Here is a 14,499-nt window from a genome sequence, read left to right on the forward strand (position 1 = left end):
TCTCTTCCATCTCCAGGAGGCCTATTCCACAGAGACCTGGGCTGAGATCTACCCCAGTCAGCCCAGGTAACCATTCTTTCCTTAAAAACTCCCCTTCACATGGACAGATTTTCTCACTGTTGACTTCGTTGTCCACCAGAGAATGACCCTCAAGGTCTCCTCTGACCTGGGTCATGTGCATTCCTCCTCAGCCTGTTCTATCCTCCAAGAAGGTCAAGTATGGGTCACCACCTCATGCAAAGCTCATCCACCAGGGAGGGACTAACTGCTGCGCAGTTGCCGGAAGTATGCGTATTGAGGAAAGTCTCCCAAATCTAGAAACAGGCCAGCTCGGGTTTGGATCCCAGTCTCCCACGTGGCAGCTGTGGAACTGTGACTACATTGCCTCAACTCCCTGCACCTGTCTCGGGAGAGCGGTGCGAACATGAAAGGAGATGCTAGGAAGACCCACCCCCGCTGAGTCCCCTTCTCGCCAGGGTCAGGCAGGGAACGGGTTTACTGCTCTGGCCAGTCAGGACACCAGAAGGCCCTCGGATAAAATGGGAGCCCCCAGATCCACCAACCTGATTGTAAAATTATTTGAGAGGCCACCAAGTCTCAAATATCCCACCCGCCTCCTCCGTAACAGGTTGAATAGTGCCCCCCCCAACCCCCAAATATGTCCATGTCCTAACCCCTGGAACCTGTGAATGTGAACTTTTTGGGAAACAAAGTCTTTGCAGATATCATTAAATTAAGACTTTCAAGATGTGATCAACCTGGACCATGAAGGTGGTCCCTAGATCCAGTGACAAGTGTCCTTATCTGAGACGCACAAAGGAGTAGCGATCATAAGGAGAAGAGGAGAAGCCATGCGAAGACAGAGACAGAGATGGCAGTGATGCAGCCACAAGCCAAGGAATGCCTGGAGCTGCCAGAAGCTGGAGGAAGCAAAGACACATTCTCCCCTGGAGCCTTTAGGAGGAGCACATCCCTGTTGATATCTTGATTTGGGTCTCGAATGGTGGCAGAATAAATTCTGCTTGTGTTAAGCCACCAAGTTTGTGGTAACTTCTTACAGCAGCAAGAGGGAACTATAGGACTATTCAACAATGAATAATGGCTAATACACCCTCCATCCCTGGTGCAGTGCTGGGCCCACAGCACATAGTTCATGACTGGCTGGCTTGGTGGAGAGTGCTAGAATGAACATCTACGTCATCTCAGAAGTTGTCCCCTGACAAAGCAACTTCACAAATGTCCTTTGGGACAGTCTTAAAGGGCCATCTCTGCAGGTACCATCCCCCATTCTCCTCACCCAATGTCAACTCTACCCAAATAGCCTCTCCTCCCCTGGAAACAGGGTGTGGCCACACATTTCTAGAATGCACCGTGACCCTTGGTTCTGCCTCATGGGAGCTAAGTGAAACACTCCACCAGAGCCTCCCTTTGCACAAACTCTGACAACGTTTCTGCTGTGCAGGACAGACACTGCCCCGTGTTCATCCCGTGGAGCGGGGCCCCGCACCAGCTGGAGTCATGCACGACTTCTTCAGGGGCAAGAAAGGATGCTCTGTGCTCCTCGCTGCCTGCTGTGGCTGGGGAGCAGGGGTGGTCAGGAGTGGTTAGAAACTTGGTCTGAGGGACTTCTGGGGAGAAGGCCTGAGAAATGAAACTGCTCAGGCTAATTAGACCTCTCAGAAGAGGTGGGCAGTGGGGGGAGGGGGGTTAGGGACCTTTCAATGCCCCCTGTCCAATCTCCAAGCCCTGAAATGCAGCAACATCAACAACCAAACCATTTGATTTACATAAAAGCAGAACGCTTGCAATGGAAAAGCAGCCCCAGACCAACTCCCTAAATCGTCAAACCACCTTCCACACCGATTGCAGACCCTCCACCAGTTCTGTGAAGAGATTCTGACACCACCTCTGCCCTCCCACCTCTTTCCTTCTTAATAGCCAGTGTGCTCCTCTGTAGATGTGGAACGGATCTGAACTCTCCTAAGGTGTGCTTGGGTCCCATGAGATCTTAAATAACCAGGAGGCCCTATGTCGTGGGGCGACCAGAGGAATTCGAAATGTTTTTATTTTTCTGAAAAGCTCTAAAAACCTCATCTACAATGGTGCGTGTGCACACACACAGGCAACCACAAATCCCCGCCTGGCCGCTGCCCAGGGGCCCCTTCTCAGGTTCTCTTTGGGTCTACAGGTGCCATGTAAATCAGGTCAGGCCAACAATGTGTACCTTTCAAGGGATAACCACTTACATCCTCGCCTTCTCCCTCGCACCCGCCCCGGCTTTCACTCTGGGGAGCTGCCAAAGGCTCAGCTTCCCCAGAGCAGCTACACACGCCCCGGCTTCCTTTCCCAGGGGTCCCCTTCATGTCATATATCCTGCACTTGACTAAACTCACCTGCTTTCAGGTCAGAAAAATAAGGGCTTAGTGCTTGATTTGCTTTAAACCTCATTTAGAAGACAAGGAAAAAGCTGAGACCAGATCCAAGCATTTTTATTACCTGTATACATACATTTATTGCATATGTAGGTTTGCTTTTTTTTTTTTTTCTGGATCTGTGTACATGGGAGAGTCGCTTGTTGATTTATGGGATAAGGGGCTCTGTCATTTCAAGCCTTCAGCAATCTGACCTTTAGAGATAACTTTAACTCCAGATTTAGGGAAGCAAACAGAAGTCACGCTCAGTGATGGGTCCAGGTGAACTCAGGCAGCACCAACGTGATCTGTCCTCTGATGGCCTTTGTGTTCAGGGAGAAGCTTGGACCAGAATGTGTGCCTACCATCTCATCCATGAAAATCTTAATGCACGCGAGAACACCGGAGTGATGGAAAATAAGGTCCAGCCAACAAGACCGTAAGGAGGGCCACCCTGCCCCCTGACCACAGTGTCCCAGCCCTGCAGAGGAATACAGAGTGTGACGGTCCAAAGGTGCTCTTTCGCTGGGAGAGATCAGATTTACTTCCTGCCAAACAAGCATCATTCAAATCCGAATGTCAACCGCTCTCCTTCCCCGCTTCTGAAAGAACCACGTTATTTATTTAGGCTTTGGTTTGGGGCTGTCTGTGGCAACCTTGTTTGGAAGAGTACCGGGCATGCTGGTACACGGCGCTCCAGGGGAGAAACGGCGCCAGGAAGGCTTGTCTTGACACATCACGTTGGCCGCTAACTGTCTCCAAAGGATCTCAAAACATCCCACTTGGCCAAAGGGTATTTTTCATGACTTTCATCCCCACCTGCCCAGGCCTTTCAAGTGGACCCTGATCCTGAACGCATCCCCCAATTTCAGAACCTTGTTATTTGCTACTATCCTTGACCACAAGCCACTTGCATGGGCCTGGCATCCACCTGGTACATCATCATCTAAACCAGGGGTCCGTCAACTTTTTTGTAAAGGGTAACAGACAGTAGATATCCTTACTTGTGGGCCATTTGGTCTCTGTTGAAACTACTCAGCTCTCCGATATAATATGCACTGAAGTGGCCATATACAATAGATAAATGAATAAGCATGGCTGTGTGCCAATAAAACTTTATTTATAGGCACTGAAATTTGAGGGTTATGTAATTTTCACATGTCACAAGATACATCTTTATTATTTTCTTTCAACCATTTAAAAATGGTTAGCTTGCAAGCAGTACAAAACAGCAGGTGGGCTGCCAGATTTGGCCTGTGGGCCATAGTTTGTCCACCCCTGTGCTGCACGAGAGCGAGACAAGCTCCCCCACTAGCCACACCCCTGGCCCCAGTCATTTCACTGCCAGTTTCTGGTTTAACGTTTTGTCTTTGCCTTTTTCATTCCCGGCTCTGGCTACTACGGGGTGATGGCCAAAATGAACCAGGAACTTCTGTATTTTGGTTAAATCTAAATCCACTTAGAAGCAACCAAAGGGCTAGTCTCATGGGGAATAAAGACCAGGCCAGGAAGGAGTCTAGGTTTCTGATTTCCTCTCCTGCTGTGTTAGTATATGCACAGATACACTTAGCCTTTTTCCAGAAGAGGCAGCAAGTCAACTCACAAAACAATGTAAAAAGGCAGCTCCTATTCTGAATAAGGCTCTGGCCATCTTCTCCCATTTAAACTTCTACAGTACGATTAGCAGCAATAAGAGATGCCTGTAGTCGGCCAGATTCCCTGATGAACTTCCCCACAGAACGGAGAGAGCTTATTTCAACATTTCCAACCCTGTGTGGGAACTTACGCTAACTTCACAACTCTCGAAGATTCATTGGGACCGCCCCTGAACAATTTACAGTCATAATCCTTGGACAGCACTGCTTCAGGCCTCCTCTATTTTTTCCATGTGATATTTCCATTTGTCACGGTACCAGTTTTGATTTGCTTATGCTTATAACGACATCACATGCAGAGCCAGAGAGGAGCTTCCCTTGCAAAAAACCCTTCCAAACTTTTACATTTTTGGTCTGGCCTGCTTTTTTTTTTTTTTTTTTAACTGTGGTACGTAAACCCTTCACCAGCTTGGCTGGTACAGTCCTGAAAGCATTGAATCGTCCCTTAAAGCTCATCCAGGGCATTGCCTGGCAGTATTTATGAGCAAATGCTTGTTTTAAAAGGGGAATATAATTAACATTGTACATCAACTATTCTTCAATAAAAAAAATAAAAGGGGAACATAACAGGTTCACTGTTGTAAACATAATTTCATGATTTAAAAAAATTTTGATTATTTTCACTGACTTAAAACTTATTTTTTTTGTTTGTTTGTTCACAAAAGTGGGGGAGACATGGTCCTAGTGAAATTCACAATTAACTAGCAATTTCATGAATAAGTTTCTTCGGTAAAAATGACAACTATAAACACACACATGTACATATATTTTTCTTTATATCTGTCTCTACATCTATGTCTGTCTACATCTAGATTGCTCAATCGATAGATAAATAAAAGAATAGCTAATATTTGAGTGCCATGTAGCAGGCACTGTGTTTAGTAAAATCTCACTGAATTCAACTCTCACTTGAGAAAGGGATCATTTGTCACGCCATTTACAGACCAAGAAAACATTTCCTCCTTTATTCTTAATTTATAAATCCATAAATCTGTCCCTTTCCAAGTACATTATGCTGAGGATTTTGACTTGTAAGCGATGCAGGCAAGACTCAGTTAAGTGCCGTCAACTAAAGAATTAGAGGGAAAAAGAGACTCAAGAACACACAACCCCACAGAAGGCAGTATCCTGAGTCACAGGAAGAGAGACAGATTACTTACCTGCAAACGTATTTTAAGCCTAATTCCGTCACTAAACTACATACCCTAGAATTCGACTTTGCAAATAAAAGAAATCCACTGCCTTTTATTTCAAAGGTCCCAGGAGGATGGCAAGGGCTGCTGGAGTTTCCAGATGATCGGCACTGACTGTCCTCATATCCACTGTCTTCTGTAGCACCTCATGTGACCTGTGAGACAGGCCTTGGAGGCAATTTTGAAGCCCCTGGGACACCGACGCAGCGGCCAAGTTTATTGGTGCTGGGGCTGCCACAGTTGGTGTGGCTGCTTCAGTGGCCAACATGGGAACAGTGTTTGGCAGCTTCATCAAAACCCCCGGAAACCCTGAGGAAAAGAGGACACAGAGGGGCCCCATTCCAGAATGTCACTTAAGACGTGGAAGGCTTCTGTAGTCCTTGCCCAGCCAAGTCATTTCAAGGCTTCCAAGGAATGAAACGTGAGAGAAGATAAACTTCGCTTTCATCTTCAAAAACATCAAAAAATAAATAACATCAAAATGCAGGCTGGATAAGGACGACTCCAATGTGCATACATAAGTAATGGTGCATTAATCGGTCCCAGGGGATTGCTCAAGCTCACTAGACTTTATTTGCTATAAAACTGGGGACATGGGGCAGAGAGGCACTCAAGGATTCCAGCCAGAAGGAATCTCTGTCCCTCTGCATCACGCGTTAGTGCTTCCTTCCTTTCTCAGTCAAGAGGAAAGACATGGAATTGATCAATTTCTCAGGCCCTCCACTCCGTGAAGCTCCACTGAGCCCTCTTAGCTCTCTTGGCCAGTCTGTAGGTGCAAAAGCCAGCCAATTCACTGAAATATCTTGTTTTAGAAAACCCAGTAGCTATTATGTACCTTGATCCATGATCTAAGTCTTATTTCCTCGGCTATTGAAATCTTAGGAAGACCTTTTACACCCACTAGGATGGCTATAATAAAAAGTATGAACAAGTATTGGCAAGAATGTAGAGAAAATGGAACTCTCATACACTAACGGGAATGCGAAACAGTGCAACCGTTTTGGAAAACAGTCTGGCAGTTCCTCAAAGGTTAAACACAGAGTGACCATAGGACCCAGCAATCCCACTGCTAGGTAGACAACCAAGAAAAACGAAAACATACGACTGCGCAAGACTTGTACACAAATGTTAAGAGCAGCACTGTTCGTAACAGCCAAAAAGAGGAAACAAGCCAAATACCCAGCAACTGATGAATGGATAAGCAAAATGTGTACCTATCCACACAAAGGAATATGCTTTGCCAACAAAAAGGGAATGAAGTACTGACATACGCTACAACACGAGCGAGCCTTGAAAACATTATGGAAATGAAAGAAGCCAGACACAAAAGGCCACGTATGATTCCATTTATGTGAGATGGCCAGAGCAGGCAAATAGCAGATGGGTGGCTGCAGGGCTGGGAGAAGGGGGCAGTGGGGAGCGACTGCTAACTGGGACAGGCCTTCTTGTTGGAGCGAGGAAAATGTTCTGGACGGTGGTAATGGTTGCACCATCTTGTGAATATATACTAAAAAATCACAAATATACAAAAACAGGTTCTCAGGAAGAGAAAACTGTTTATTAGAGTACCACCTGCCAGAGCTGAGCTAAGCTCCTACGGGCGGCCCTCATGGTAAGACCACGACACTGGTGATAACCAGTTTTACGGCTGAGGAAACGAAGGTCCAGAAAGAAGCCAGGACTTGCCCGACATCACCCAGCTATAAGAAATAAACCAATCCAGTTCCCTCCCAATCCACCATCCATCGTCTTCCTCCTGGACGGCATAAGGCTGCAGCCTTGTTTACTTAGACCATTTCCCAGCCATGTGACCCTTAGGAACCTCAAGCAGACCCTCAAGCTCCTGATCTGTAATAGTGGTCTCTGTACCCAGCCCTCCTAGAGCCTCAATTATACAGTACAAGCTAGCAGACCAACATCTTGTTTGCAGAATGGGGCCTGGCTCCTCAATCCTCAGCTGTTCAAGTCTGTCAGATAGTTTACTGTAACTGCACGTTTTAGTTTCCTATGCGTGGCATCAAGCAACTTCCCAAAACATCTGGTGGAGGCGAGCTCCCTGAGGTAACAAGGGATGGAGAAGCTGAGAGGAGAAAAGGGTACCCGGTTCTCAGGGAATCCACCCAACGCCCCTGAAGGCCTGACTTCTCCACCGTGCTTCTCCATCCACGCGTCCTTTCCAAGTTCGCCACCAGCTAGACCTTGAGCAGCCTCTCGAATCACCCCGCTTCCGGGCCGGAGACAGCAGCGTCAGGAACCCCTCCTTCCTCACCAAGATGCCTGCGACTTTTGGTTCTTCATGTCTCGATGACAATCACACTGTGTTTCTACTCATTCCCATTGTTTCCTTAAGTCTCAGGGTGGGAGGTGGGCTAAGCTAAGCGGGGCAGGGGGAAGCCTTATGCTCCAGGATTCTTACCAAGCCTTGCCCGTGTCGGTTTATTTGGGGTAGGTATCAAAAAAGAAGTAGCTCCCGTCCTTCTCATGGACCACATTACCTTCGTTCCCTTGATGACAAATCTAATTCTAAAACTAAAAGGGCCAACAGCTAGGAGTATAATCTACCTTGTCTATTTACAAGATAGCTTACATTGTAAAAAGCCGTAACCTGCTCCTTCAGTCTCACAAGTATAGAAGATGGACCATGGATTTGCATGGATGTGGAGAACCAGCAAGTCCTTCCCGCAGCCTGGCCAAGGGGAGCCCATTGGTGTAGATGGCCAGAGGGCTGCAGAATAATCTTCCTGAACACATGTGACTAAAGGCTGCTTTCCCTTTTTTGTTTAATTTTTTTATTGAAGTATACTTGATTTACGATGTTATCTTTTTTTTTTTTGGCTGTGCCACGCAGCTTGTGGGTTGGTTCCCCGTCCAGGGATTGAACCCGGGTCAAGGCAGCGAAAGTGCCGAGTCCTAATAAGCACTGGACCACCAGGGAATTCCCGTGTTATCTTATTTTTTAAATCCCATTCTTTTGGGTGGGATTATAACCCTGTCCTGATAATAAATAGCACAGGAGATTGGCAAATGCACAACTAGGGCTGAGGCCACACTTCAGTTGGCTGGTGAGACCCTCACTCTACCACTAATGGCCTCAAACAGAACAGAGATGCTGCCTCCTTTTTTTTCCCCCCCGGGAGAAATATTTATTTATTTATTATTTTATTTATTTATTTATTTGTGGTATGCTGGCCTCTCACTGTTGTGGCCTCTCCCGCTGCGGAGCACAGGCTCCGGACGCACAGGCTCAGCGGCCATGGCTCACGGGCCCAGCCGCTCCGCAGCATGTGGGATCTTCCCGGACCGGGGCACGAACCCGTGTCCCCTGCATCGGCAGGCGGACTCTCAACCACTGGGCCACCAGGGAAGCCCGAGAAATATTTATTTTATTCTGAACTGAAAAGTTGAGTTCTGGCCAAGGACGGCACTTTTTAACCACCAACAGCCCCAGAAGGTTCTGAGAGCGCGGCTGAAGTTCAGAAGCCGGATTGTTTTTGTCTCCTTTTCCTGGGGTTGAGGCTGGCAAGCGAATATAATGAAGCCGTAAGAGTCACAGATTCACATTTGTTAAGAGGCCAAAAAAGCCCTTTCCCTCTTCAGATTCTGGGTGGCATGGAAATAAGTAAAATTATTTTGAAAGTTTGTTCAAGTTGTCTTTTTGAGATTTTGAAGCAAATTCTACATCATGAGGAAGGCAGCCTAAAAGATTTCAAGGTGCCCAGTAACCAGACCTTCTATCTCCCCTCTCAATACCTCCCAGCCTTAGAACAGCTGCCCGTTTGCAGAGCTCCCTCTGATGCCATTCACGTGCTCCTCTGGGAGCGGATGGGGCCCAGAAAGGAACACGGACTCCCCTGGGGTCCCAGGGAGCAACGGAGCCAGGACTTGAACCAGCCTCTTCTGATTTTCCATTGGACCCACCTGTTGCAGGTACTGCTGGTCACGGACAACCCCTCTGACAAGACACCGTTTGTAGCAAAGAACAGACCCCCCCCAGCTCTGCCTTCCTTCCGCACAATCGCACCACACAGCATGCGTCGGCACCTCCGAACACGGGAAACCATTTGGTAAGACACGAGTATTAAAAAAATAAGCTGCGTGACATTTATTTTGTCTTGTTAACATTAATATCTGTAGAAACATTTTTATTGTCAGTATAAAAATTAACAGGCTTTATTAAATACTTTCTCCAATTTCATAGCACGTTAAAAATCAGTGTCATCTCCATTCATGCTGCATGGCTACAGCAGAGTGAGTAGGTGTTTCGAAAGCAAAACACAGCACTTTCATATAGAATGGACAGCGTGGCAGTATTCTGACGTTGGCATTACGTGGGATTCTTTTGGTGAGGTCCTGCTAGGCGGAAGCAATTCCTTAAAAAGGTGGAAGGATCCCCCAAACTATCAGCAGAACAACTCGGTGTTTCCATTTTCTTCGATGGGACATGAAGATTCTAAAAGGCTTCTCTGTCGCCAATGAATCTGGAAGCCATTATGAAGATTCGCCAAAGAATACAGGCTAATCTGATCAACGTGCAACTCAGGGGCAGAAGGCCAGCTGCCGGAGAGCAGAACACTCTGCTAGCATCTCAACGAAGGGCCCTCCTTGAGGAATGGACTAAGGCATCTTTTTAAGAGAACGGTGGTACCATTTGTCTTGGCGAGCCCAGTTAAACGTTTATGGGCCCAAAGACAGAGCTGCACCAAAACAAAACGCCTTCTTATTAACGAGTTCTTTTTAACATGGGCATTTAGGTGGTTTAAGAACAATCATCTGACAGCAGAGTTGAAACACAAATAAATCAAAACTTCATTTTCCCCAAATCAGTCCTAGTTTGTGAATATTTCTTTTCAAAGGATCTGATAACTAGTTAAGTCCAAGCAAAAGGTTAGCTAGTCTGATGCGCTGCCGGCATAGAAATGTCACTTAAATTACCAAAAAAAGCCAAAAAAACTATAAACAATTGTTTTGTATATTACCAATTCATTAATAAATTAATGTTACACCATTTTCCCTGAAAGCAAAAGTACTTTTCCACCTCTGCTCGGTGAAAATTAAGAAATTCTGTGTAAGAACAGCATTTAGCAAATAGCTATTTAAAAAAAAAAGAGAGAGAGACCAATTCTCTAGGTGCATTGGGACATCCATTTAAAATCAATACAAAAAATAATTCCTTGTAAATATATAATATATATTTATACATAATTTGAATATATTTACATACACCCAGCACCTATATACTGCAATTGTGCTCTATAAGTATGTGCTGACATATATTTTCTCCATTTATTACAAAATTCACAAGAAATGCAGAATGCATGTTTGCCTTGAGTCTGGCTGGTCCACAGCCAGTACCCACAGTGGGTCATCAGAACGTTATGGCCCATGGCAGTCCACTGCCCCAGAAACATTCTTCTTCTCCTGGTGAAGATTACAAATTCTTTACACGTGTGCTGATTACTTTTCCAATTATTTACTCCTCTGATGCATATACACACACAAGCCAAGACAACAGGCTCCCAGAGGCAGGGCCTCCCTGCTCAGTACAGCTAGGTTCCTGGTGCCGCCCTGTTTGCGGACGGGGGACAAGCCCATTCATGTTTTAACACTGCCGTTTCTATGTGGATACTGAGGAAGACAGGGTTCGTAAGGCATGGGGTCCGGAGAGAAAACAGAATCATCTCCCGAAGAGCAAGAACTCCTTGTGTCAGGGTAACTAGGTGAATACTGTTCAAGAGGCTGACTGAGGTCCAAGTATTCCTGAAAGAAGGGAAGAGAGACGTTTTATTTCATCTCGGGTCAGGATAACAAGGTGAATACGGTTCGAGAGGCTGACAGAGGTCCAAGTATTCCTGAAAGAAGCGAAGAGAAGACTTTTATTTCAAACGCAGGCTCTTGAGACGTTGATATGGGAGTTGGGACAACATGGGGGCACCCCCAGCAGGTTGAGACCTGCCCACCCCGGCTTCCACAAAGACCACCTTGAGACCCCAACTTTATCTCCTCTAGGCTGCCCTTCACTTTTCTTCTCAAGCCATCTCAAATGAACTATCGGCAAGTAGGGAATGTTAACACCCAGCTGAGCAGTCACCTCGACGGGCACAGACCCAAGGACCTGCTTGTTAGACCACACGGTTCAAATCCGCACCCAGCAAAATGGAAAAAACAGAAGATGTTGTGGATGCCCGGGACCCCTTTCCATAGCTGAGACCATGAATATTTATTTCACGAATTACATTTTACTATTGTAGTTTCCAGGATAATTTAAGGGGAATATGTCTTCATTCAGCAGGTAATTTCACAGATGCAATTCATTACTCTCAGAAGCTCTCTGAGTTGAAAATGTAAACAGGTTCAAAAAAGGCTTGGATATACTCGTGTTTGTTACACCCACAATGGACTGTTGGAGAACAGTTTAGGAAAATGCAGGTTGCGTTTTAACGTTTTGAAGGTTTGAAATTCAAAAAGGGCTCTTCTGCTCCCCGAAGTATCCATCGGTGTTGCTGTCAGAAAGCCCACCCGATGGCCCCCAGATAACATTGCTTCCGACTTGAGACAGGGTGAGAGCTTACTGCCTGCTCTTGCGTGGCCCGTGAGCTAAGAACGGTTTTTTAACATTTTGAAATGGTTGGGAAAAAAATCAAAAGAAGAATAACATCTCATGGTATTAAAACTATGTAAAATAACAAAATTCACATTAAATTTAAATTTTAGGGTCCATCTAGTTTTATCTAAGCACAGACATATTCATTTACACATCGTCCGTGGATGCTTTCCTGCTACAATGGCAGAGTTGAGTGGTTGCTACAGAAACCCACAAAGAAACCCATAAAGCTGAAAGTTGACTGTCTGGTCCTTGACAGCAAAGGTCTGCAAAGTATGAAAAGATTTCTAAACTGGGGAACTTCTGGGCATCACTGCCTCAACTGGGCTAGCATGTTGGGGTGCTTCTGCTCACACCCCCAAAAGCCAAGGAGAATACTATGACACATGGTTTTGCTGAAGGGGGGCAAAAAGTGCAGACCACAGCACAACCAGCCTCAGTGTTATCAGAAAAGAGCCCACAGAATGTTGGCGACTATACATTTTAAAAGACAAAAAAAAAAAAAAAACAACAAAACCCAAACCACCCCTGTAATTCATCACCAGGTTTGGCAAGAAAAAGAGTCCCCATCCAAGAATGGGGGATGTGTCAGTTCCAACAACATCAGGAGGAACTGCACAACTGGAAACAAACACGCCCACCACATCAAAAGAGAACTTTTTTGCTTACAATGATAAAAATGAAATTTTGTCCTAAATGGAACCAATTTTCTCCAGCATATGGTAATGATTTTCAGAAGGAAAGAAACTTCGATTTTTATATCCGTTAGACAATATGGCATTCTGCTTTTTAATTTTAGGATGCTAGATGTAAATTTCAGGGTGAAAATGGGCCCACTTTTAATGTAAATATATAAATAAACAGCATAGAGCACGGACACAGGATCATTAAAATGGAACTTTAGTGCTTTCCCAGTTTCTAACTGAAGCCATAAATGTTCAGATCTGATAGGGAAAAAAGAAAAAAAACTAGGGGTATCAGTGGATTCCAAGTCTAGGGTTAAAGGAACTTATACTAGAAACAACAATTTTGGCAGGAGAAGAAAGTTGGTGTTTTTTTTTTTTTTCCCTTGAACTGTTCCTTTCAACTTCTGAAGGTCAGCTGTATTCATTTAAATGCAATCTCTCCCTTTATCAGCTACAGTCAGACGCACAGATAATATTGCTGGCTTGAGGCTTCAAATCACAATATTTGATTATTTTTTTAAAAAATCAGTCTGAAACTATTAAGTGCATTATTTTAAAATAAAGGTATTCTTTTCCTTCTAAAATATTTAGGCAATTTTAACCTTTTTTTGCTGTTATTAAGACAATTGTAGGGTTTTTCTCCCCCCCCCTCCCACTGTTTGGAGGAACACTGTTCTACATCCTCATTAAATATCTCTAATTCATTCACTAATAAGTTCTCCCTATTGTGGGGTTTTTCTGGCCTTGATGGGTTTATCATCTTTCCTGCTCAGACCACTTTGTTCCCACAACCAGAGATGACTCTCTCCTTATGGTGAAGCAGCCACTGACATGGCCGAGTGTGGACAATGAGTGACAAAAAAGGGTTTCTTTTGTTGGTATAGATTATAAATATTTTCTAGAAAATAAATATTTTAACAAAAGGTATGAATTTTCACTTAAAGATCCTGTAAGTCACTCATTAAAGGAAACTCTGTGCTGTGACCAGGCAGGGTCACATCATTATATAGAAGCTGGAATGTGTCATGTAGAAGCTGGAATGGCACAACTTCAATGCATCCCATCAAGCTCATCAGTAATGGACCATCAGCAGCCCTCACCCTAATGACCAGGGCAAGGAATCCAACCAGCACAGAAACCCCAGCTCCTTCCCACGCAAACCCAAACACTGCAGTCGGACATTTCTTTCCTCTCCCCATCCCCCTACATATACGCACCCTGGACCCACCACCCACATGCCACAGTGAGGGGCAGCCTCAGGTGGGGTCCTCTGCCTCTGGTTTTGTGAGACAGAACTCTCAAGATGTAGTTCTGAGAAAAGTCAGGATTTGGGAGGAACACTTAGGTTCACTCTGTCTGACCCCTGTGGAACAAGGATAAACTATACCCCAGAGTCCAACAGGGGAGGCTACATTTCAAAAACTGTGCTGGTCTTCCAAGCAAGGACCCTGGGCTTCTGGAAGGAGGTTCTTACCTCGTTGGTTGTGAGTGTGAGAATTCGATCCAAGTCTTCTACCAACTGCTTGAAGGTGGGTCTCTGTGAGGGCACCGCATGCCAACAGTCTCTCATCATCATATACCTGGAAGAGATGGGTTTCCTTGGTGAATTAAATCCCTAAGTACTAGGGGGCATGGCTATAAGCCAGTCTTAATAGTCAATATGGAGAGATGTCCTCAATTACGAAAATGTGTCAGAAGTTCCCTAGCAGCTAAATTAGGGGGTGGGATCCACTTTGCCAAAAGAGGCACTGCTTGATTCCTCTGAAAGGCACTTGGATTTACAAAAACATCACGTTCACCAAAACGTTTTAGGAAGGTATATATGCCATCAAAAGAGACACTTCCATGAGTTTTCACGGCTGACTTCTGGTATCCCTGTGGCAGTGACTTATAGTAGGGTATCACATTTCCACGGCACTTTTGCACACTGTGGGAAGAGCCCTAGAGGAGCAG

The 14,499-nt window shown here is 45.3% G+C and overlaps 1 protein-coding gene across 20 annotated transcripts in view; it reads right to left on the reverse strand.

The window, feature by feature from the left end:
- Positions 1–9,337: 9,337 nt before the first annotated feature.
- Positions 9,338–14,499, reverse strand: part of FGFR2 (fibroblast growth factor receptor 2) — a 104,356-nt gene continuing 99,194 nt past the window's right edge. For 16 of the 20 annotated variants that reach the window (XM_049696483.1, XM_049696487.1, XM_049696494.1 and 13 more), the window contains 2 exons: positions 14,021–14,126; positions 9,338–11,016 (listed from right to left, as the gene is read on the reverse strand). In XM_049696483.1, coding sequence (XP_049552440.1) covers positions 10,852–11,016; positions 14,021–14,126 — 271 coding nt within the window. In that variant the 3' untranslated portion in view covers positions 9,338–10,851. Of the gene's footprint in view, positions 11,109–14,020; positions 14,127–14,499 lie in introns of all 20 variants that reach the window. The other 4 variants (XM_049696488.1, XM_049696496.1, XM_033420877.2 and 1 more) reach the window with 2 other exon arrangements.

This window comes from Orcinus orca, chromosome 14 (genome assembly GCF_937001465.1).
Source record: "Orcinus orca chromosome 14, mOrcOrc1.1, whole genome shotgun sequence".
NCBI classification, from domain to species: domain Eukaryota; kingdom Metazoa; phylum Chordata; class Mammalia; order Artiodactyla; family Delphinidae; genus Orcinus; species Orcinus orca.